General features: G+C 36.5%; 1 protein-coding gene across 2 annotated transcripts; it reads right to left on the bottom strand.

Moving 5' to 3' along the window:
• Positions 1-54: 54 nt before the first annotated feature.
• On the bottom strand, positions 55-7,291 carry ankrd54 (ankyrin repeat domain 54). Of its 2 annotated transcripts, none has more exons than XM_081363498.1 (8): positions 6,629-7,265; positions 5,706-5,753; positions 5,513-5,611; positions 3,052-3,123; positions 2,894-2,941; positions 2,653-2,777; positions 786-893; positions 55-475 (listed from the first exon to the last, which is right to left on the bottom strand). In XM_081363498.1, the coding sequence occupies exons 1-8, from the start codon at positions 6,993-6,995 to the stop codon at positions 401-403; spliced, it is 942 nt and encodes a 313-aa protein (XP_081219624.1). In that variant the 5' UTR covers positions 6,996-7,265; the 3' UTR covers positions 55-400. The 2 variants fall into 2 exon arrangements, 1 of the variants encoding a protein (XP_081219624.1); XR_014030033.1 differs by having other exon boundaries at positions 130-475; positions 786-2,041; positions 6,629-7,291.
• Positions 7,292-7,762: the final 471 nt, after the last annotated feature.

Raw genomic sequence — 7,762 nt, 5'->3', positions numbered from 1 at the left:
TTTTACAAACCAAAAAACTGACAATAAAAGATATTTACTATATACAAGCGATATGCAAATCCACAGCTTATGCTTTAGTGTTAATATTGTTACATCATTGCATCAAAGACAGAGTCCACATACACTCTTAACATTATGTAATTTATTTGGCTGTCTTTCAAATAGATATACAGTAAACAGTGACATAATACGCTACCATAAAGGCATACCAGAAAGGAATTGTTCCAGGAACAAAAATAAAAGGCAATTCATCATGTTCTCAGTCAAAATTGAATTTAAATAACCGGAATTACAGTGGTGTTATACATGTAGGCATGTCATCATATATAAATATTTCTCCTATTTTCTAAACAAAAGCCACAGTTGTCCCATCCTCTCACGTCTTTTCTTCCATCCATCTCTACCTGTCTCCTATATTCTGCATCTGAATACTGAGAGACGTGAAGCTGGCCAGCAGGTCCGTCACCTCGTCCACCTGCGGATCACACGAAAGAATTACAGCGTCCCAAAGATACAATGATATCAAAGACAGAGAACGGTACTTAAAAGGATTCAGCAGATGCACAATATATCAGCACCTTATTGGTTGATTTTTTTTTTAAATGTAATGTTGCATAACAATATTATTATTACAAGCTATTTTATATGTATTTTTTTACTTTTTACAAATTCAAATAGTTATAACATCACCAATTTGTCGGTTTTCGGCCAGAACATGCAAACAGAACGCTGACTTCTGAGTACATGCGCTCTACAGCTTGATCTTAGATGTGTGTGAGCTGTACCTGCTTTCTGGTGCGGGTGTTCTGCAGCTGGTTTGAGATGTGCTCTAGTTTCTCTCTCTCCTCACTCTGTCCCATTATATTCAGATATGCCCGCAGCATTTGAATGATCTACAGACATATTCAGAGATCATTGGTTCATCTTCCAATACCGCACATATATACAAGCATGTACAGTACAACAGGAGCCTAGTATAATCTATTATTATATTATGTACATATTAGAAACCTTAGTCTGGCTCATTAATATTAATTAACATTGTGTTTGCCATGTAGTTATTACAATTACGCATATGCATTTACCCAAAGCGAGATTCATAGTAGACAGTAAGGCTTCAAGAAGAATCAAAATTAAAACAAAATCGCAATATGGCTTAGTACAAATAATAATCAAATGTGATTTTGTTATATAAATATATGTGCTGTGCAGTGCCAGTCCTCCCTATAAGCAAATTATGCAAGGTACATAGGGCCCCTGAAACACCCTTGCTCTCAAAGATTCTTTAAGTAGCATATCACTTTATAATGTAAACATATTTTTTATAACATGCAAATAGAAAAGCGGATTCAACTTTAGCGGAGTCAAGTGGAAATTATGATTTTTTTTTTCTAATACTTAATGATTTATATTTATTTAATAACTGTTTTGGACTCGGACATCATGCAGTGTGGCATAGGCGTCTTGATTCAGGAAAAAAAAGAAAATGTGCCAAGAATGAAGTACGTAAAAATTAAATATATTACAAAAATGCATATTTGGCCTTGACAAACCAATAAAAAACAACAATGCTCAAATACAGATCTCCAGGTTCAATGTTAGTCAACTGTGTTTCGTTAGAAACACCCCATGATGAAATGTAATTTTCAGTTTGTGTCAGTATACATCAATAATCAAAACGTTCTTGTGCATGGTTAAATGTATAAGAAAAACACATTCCTGTTCAATCATGCAAGCTGTCCTGTGAGTTCTGTCAAGCCCTTTGAAAGCAATGTTCATTAGTCTAAAGTTAGTACATTTAGATAATTATTGATGTATTTACGTATGTTTGCTTAAGCTTTCTTGGGTAAACTATATTTATCATGCTTTAGTTTAGTTATTGAATCATGCATTTGGAAAATCATTTTGACGATTTTGTCCCAGAAGTGTAGGAGCGGCACTGGCGCTGCGTGTTTCAGAGTGAAGCAAAGCACTGTGATCTGGTGTTTTCAGCGTCTCAGAGCGGTTCGGTTCTTCGTAAATGCTTCACTTTAAGGGCTCCCTGCGTTTTGAAAATTAAGACATTTAACACAGCCATAAATATTAGTTTTGAAATGTTACAGTTGTTATGTAAAATAAAACTATATTTTTTCATTAGATACATGTTTTTTATATATATATTTCAGTGAAATATTACAATAGTAATATTTCTTATTATATTTTGATTTAACTTTTTTTTTTATTATTATTATAACTACTATTTTTTAGTAGCCATATTGATATATAATAAAACATTTTGGCTATATTGTGCATCCCTACAAACAAGCAGAGCAAACCAAGTTATGACAGCCACTATTTAAATATTTATAATTATTTCAAAAAACTAATTGGAGTACAAACATTTAGTTATTTTAAATGTTATTACAAAAATGTGTAATTTACAGGTTTGTATACAATAATAATTTTAACTTTTAAAATGATAGTAATGTGCCAACTGACTGTGCAGTTTACCGCATTATTTGAGAGACATTCTTTTGTCCTTGCCACATAATGTTCCCGATGTATATTTAAATGAATCGAATCGCAAGCTTGTGAATCGAAATCGCACTGAATCGTAACATTCGTGTCAATACCCAGCCCTAGCATTAAGTACATCAGACATGTGTTAATGACCTGTGTGACCTCTCCTCTGAGGGTTTCTAGACTGCGGGAGTCTCCCTCTTGTAAGATGTTGAGCTTTGAACGGGCAAGATGAAGAGGAGTCCTTCCAGCACGGTCCAGAGCATCAACACGGGCACCTGAGGGAACGTTCTTAATGTAAATTTATTACGAATTTGTTAAGAGATATCAGAAAGATCTCGGATGAATAAGATTTAGATCCATTGGTTTTTCCGTCATAGATAATCAATCATACCTCCTCTCAGTAAGGTAGTGATGACAGGCACATGGTTGGTGCAGGCAGCTGTAAAAGGCAATTTAAGTCACGGTAAGCTTATTAGAATATAGATTTAATTATACATAATGATGCAAAGTAATATATGACCAAACAAATTTGCTAATGCACATTGTTACCCAGATGCAGTGGTGTGTTTCCGAGGCTGTCTCTCTGGTTTGGGTCAGCACCATAACTCAGCAACAGCTGAACTACATTGTTAAAAGTGGAGATGGAAAGAGAAAATGGAAAATGTTTAAGAGGACCTATTATACAAAGTTTTAATTTTGTTTTAGGGGTCTATTAGAATAGATTTTCATGCTTCCATCCACATTCTATACATCACCTCTCTTTCAAATGTGCTCTGATTGGTCGGCTGGACCAGAGTGTTGTGATTGGTCAACTGCTTCGAGTGTCTTTCCGAAATGCCACACCCCCTTACCATTACAGTGAGTTACAACACACTAAACCAGGTCTCGCCCATTTATCTTGTGTATGCCTTTGGCGGGAATGATTTAAATGAGGAATATTGTGACGTGTTCATTCCTGGAAGTAAAATCAAGACGTTTCCCAAGTGTTTCAGGGAGTAGTGATGGGAAGTCCGGTTCTTTTCCGCGAACCGGTTCTTTCGGACAGTTCGTTTCAATGAACCGGTTCAAAAAACCGGTTCACCAGTTCTTTTACGTCATCACGTAATGACGTCAATTCTATCATCCCGGCGGATAAATGTACATTCAAATAAAGGCATTTGTAATCATAACTTCAGTTAAATAATAGTCCTCATCGTCATAATCATCTTGGATAGGTTTCTTACATTTACGTTTTGAAAATGAACCCTGTAGTAGGCCTAAGGCGATGCGCAAACGCGGATGTTTTACGTGTCTTAAAGTGAATAAACTGGTCTTCATCATTTTTATTTTATTTGTAATTAAATAAACTTACATTTCGCCGAATTCGGCCCCTCATTCAAGTCCTTGGTTCACCCGTGCTCATGTATCAGCACAGCACAGTGACAGTATAAACACAGCATCAGCTGAACTTGGCCAAAAGAAAGTTCGGTTCAGAGACGGTGCGATCACGCATGCGCAGTCTCTCCAGCTCATCGGTTCTCCGTATCGAACGTGTCCGAAAGATACAGTTCTCGGTTCTGTACTGGTGATCCGAGAACTGCTGCAACAACCAGTTCTTGACTCGAGAACCGAACCGTAGCATATGCCTGTGTGTGAGCTGAAAACTACTGAAATCTTACTAGGCTAATTCAGTCGACTAAACTAAAAACTCGATGCATGTCTCTAGTATGTTTAATACGTTATGTTTTGATTCACACATTATAAACATTTAATTTGCACCCTTTAAAACCTTGGCAAGAGTTTACATCAAAAATGTATATCACCTTAGAAATTAAATTATCTGTTCCTGAAAATAATGTTTTAGTAGGCTATAATAATAAATGTTTAGTTTTATAATCCATTCATTGTTCCCAATCTTTAAAATAATACAGTGAAAAGGCAGTAGCCTATGTGATAAACATGTTTCTAACATGTTTTATTTTGTTACACTTATTGATGTTCAATAAAATACTTAAGAAACATGCATTTCGTCCCTCTGAAAAAATCGCACGCATGCTCAGCTCATCAGCTCATCGGTTTTCCGTATCGAACGTGTCCGAAAGAAACAGTTCTCGGTTCTGTACTGGTGTGGTCCGAGAACCGCTGTATACCTGTACGTTCGGTAGTGCGCGCATGTTCAGTATCAAGCTCGTGCTCATCACTTCTCTCAGCACATGTCTCAGTTCAGTGAACTGTTGGATTTACTGGAGTAACATATATGCCTATATTCCGGGATTTTGGTTTATTTTGAGTCGAAGGGACTGTCAGGACGCAGGCATGTCCGAAAGTGAGTAATTTAACTTGTGGATCAGCGCTGACGCAAGACGCGAACTGTTTCGAACGATTCAGTCCGATTTAGTGTACTGGTTCGACCAGTTCACTAAAAAGAACCGGTTCAAAAGAACGATTCGTTCACGAACCGGCCATCACTATCAGGGAGTTCAGAAACAGTTACTAATACTGTATAAAGAATGACTCCCTTTGGAACAGACCTTGTGCTTTGCAGCGCTTTTTGTTTTGTTTTGCTTAACTGCTTTAAAATGTTTTTTTTGTTCACTTTTAGACAGAGCATTTAAAGAAAATGACATGTACAGCAAGACAACATAAATATAATTTAACGCACCTAGCCTATTACTTGAAGGACAAACGTAAATGTTTTAATTTGTAACTGCTGTTCGAAGGTTATCTTGGTAAATTTGATTGTGATCAAATATTCATGATCTCTACTCTCCATAATTAAGGTAGTTAGTACATTACCAGTTTAAACTAATATCAGGTCATTTACGTCTCTGCGAGAATTGGTTGATCTACCAAGGGAGGCTAGCTTCTCTATGGAGAGACAGAAAGCTCTCAGATTTCATTTGTGTATTTGTGTTTCGAAGATGAACGAAAGTCTTACGGGTTTGGAACGACATGAGGGTGAGTAAAATGATGACAGAATTTCAATTTTTGGGTGAACATACCCAAATCAATCAGTTTTGTCTTATCTTACCAATACTCTCGTTTCCATTGCAGGAGGAGAAGTGTAAGGCCGTCCTGCCCTTGTCATCAGCAGCACAAGGATCAGTGTCATCTTCCAGCAATCTACGAACTAGAAGGGAAAAAAAGGGAACAGACTTTAATTTCACTGTAGATCAAATCTTAGCATCAAGTGTGTCCTCTACTGTCACGCTGATGATTCTCACCCGTGTCAATATCATTGGAGTTGGCAGCTTCTCTGAGCCTCTTCACAGCTTGAAGGAGAAAACGATACAGAATTGGTTAACAGAACAGATCATGGTTAAGACAACTGAATATAATAATAAAAACAATCTGTTTTGACGGTCAACACGTTCACAAAAATCACACAAATTAGGATTTTAAACACTAGCTAATTACACATTCAATAATACAAACATCACAGAAAATAAAACAGCTTATATATATATATATATATATATATATATATATATATATATATATATATATATATATATATACACACATACAGTACCGGTCAAATGTTTGGAAACATTACTATTTTTAATGTTTTTGAAAGAGGTCTCTTATGCTCATCAAGCCTGCATTTCTATTTGAAATAAATTGTGTTCTTTTTTAAGTTTTTATTCATCAAAGAATCATGATAAAAAGGTAATCGCAGGTTATAAAAAATATATATTAAACAGCTAAAATTGTTTCCAATATTGAGAATCAAATATTAGACATATTAGAATGATTTCTGAAGGATAATGTGACACTGAAAACTGGAGTAAGGATTCTGAAAATTCAGCTTTGCATCACAGAATTAAATTATATTTTAAAGTATATTAAAATAGAAAACCATAATTTTACATAGTAAAAAATATTTCACAATATTCTGCGTTTTTTCTGTATTTTTAAATGCAGCCATGGTGAGCATTCCTGTTCCTTCCTGTTACCTATTTGTGTGGTACAAAATGGTCTAATAATTAACCAACATTTACATAGTAGGCTATACATGTATAGCACCAAGAAAAAATATATCTTTATTATTAGATAAGATGTAACAATTGCAATGTGTTATTTTGTGACATTTCAGTTCATGCACACACACACACACACACACACACATACACACACACACACACACCATACAGGTCTTTTCCAATGGGCCCTATTTTCCTCCGGGCTCTTCCAAGCCGCCTCACTCTGCTCGATGTGATCTTGCCCGGTGAACTCCGTCCCGCCTGTAGCAGTTCACCGGGCTTCCATAACAGGTGCAGATACCGGAGGTCCGTGTCCGCGGACGGTCGGGTTCGGTTGAGTCTCAGTGCGCTCAGCGTGTCCAGCCGCGAGATACTGAACCCGACCGCACCTGCAGCAGCCTCCATCGGCGTCTCACCCTCGCTTCTCTCGGGGTCTCTCACCGCAGGCCCGGTCGCTACCGTGTACTCGCCCTCCGAACTGGACCGCTCGCCGTCCGAGGCAGCGGCTACAAGTGGGCTCGACACGTCCATATCAATAAGGCGTTTACTCGACTAATGTCAGCATGTACCAACAGAATGTAACTGTATCTGTTGCACAAATCTAACGCAACATTGTCGCACAAGCGCTATTCTTCAAGACTGCATTTCAGGCGAGGGTTTTTAAATAAAGAAACAGAGCTGCTTTTGCGTTCATTGCAATTTAATATTGTGAGGTCGAATATGAATTGTTCCGTGTTCTAAAAAGCAGTGAACTATGAGCCCAATTGAGCCAAAATGGCGCAGTTTCAATGTTTTGCGCTTGTTTTTTAGTAAAACACGCCCGCATTGCTTAGTCTGCAGTCATCGTGATCTAGACAGCCAATCAGCATCGATGTTGTTAAGGGACTCGTCCGTTCAGAGAACGTATGGTGGTAGCGTAATGAGTACGGACTTGATTTCCATAAAAGGTGATTTCCCACTTATTATATTTTATAAAACAAAGAATAGGGGTTTGAATTAAATGGCCTCAAATGCCTTAAAATAATAAGTAATACATATTTAAATAATTAAATGTTTATTAAAATATTTCAAATTCAGAAATTGTACATACCTATCTCTCATCCAACATTCATGAAACAATCGTCAGAAAATGTGGAATTTTTATTTTTATTACATATTACATAGTATGTAATATGTAATAAAAATAAAAATCCCACATTTTCCGACAATTGTTGTACTAATATTAGGTTTTATTTCAGAACCAATGTTTTTGAGAACTACTTTTCTAATATTCCAGTCTTTTCAATAACAAAATGACT

Source organism: Scardinius erythrophthalmus, assembly GCF_964197995.2.
Source record: "Scardinius erythrophthalmus genome assembly, chromosome: 1".
NCBI classification, from domain to species: domain Eukaryota; kingdom Metazoa; phylum Chordata; class Actinopteri; order Cypriniformes; family Leuciscidae; genus Scardinius; species Scardinius erythrophthalmus.
Note: the sequence above shows the minus strand (reverse complement) of the source record. Positions and strands in the feature narration are given on the sequence as shown.

Bases quoted from the DNA above. Each gene is read 5' to 3' on its own strand.
- ankrd54 (XM_081363498.1), bottom strand. From the start codon at position 6,995: ATGGACGTGTCGAGCCCACTTGTAGCCGCTGCCTCGGACGGCGAGCGG. The intron at 5,754-6,628 runs GTGTGTGTGTGT...TTCTCCTTCAAG, and splicing joins CATTGGAAAAGACCTGTATG to CTGTGAAGAGGCTCAGAGAA. The intron at 2,778-2,893 runs GTATGATTGATT...ACGTTCCCTCAG, and splicing joins CACTACCTTACTGAGAGGAG to GTGCCCGTGTTGATGCTCTG.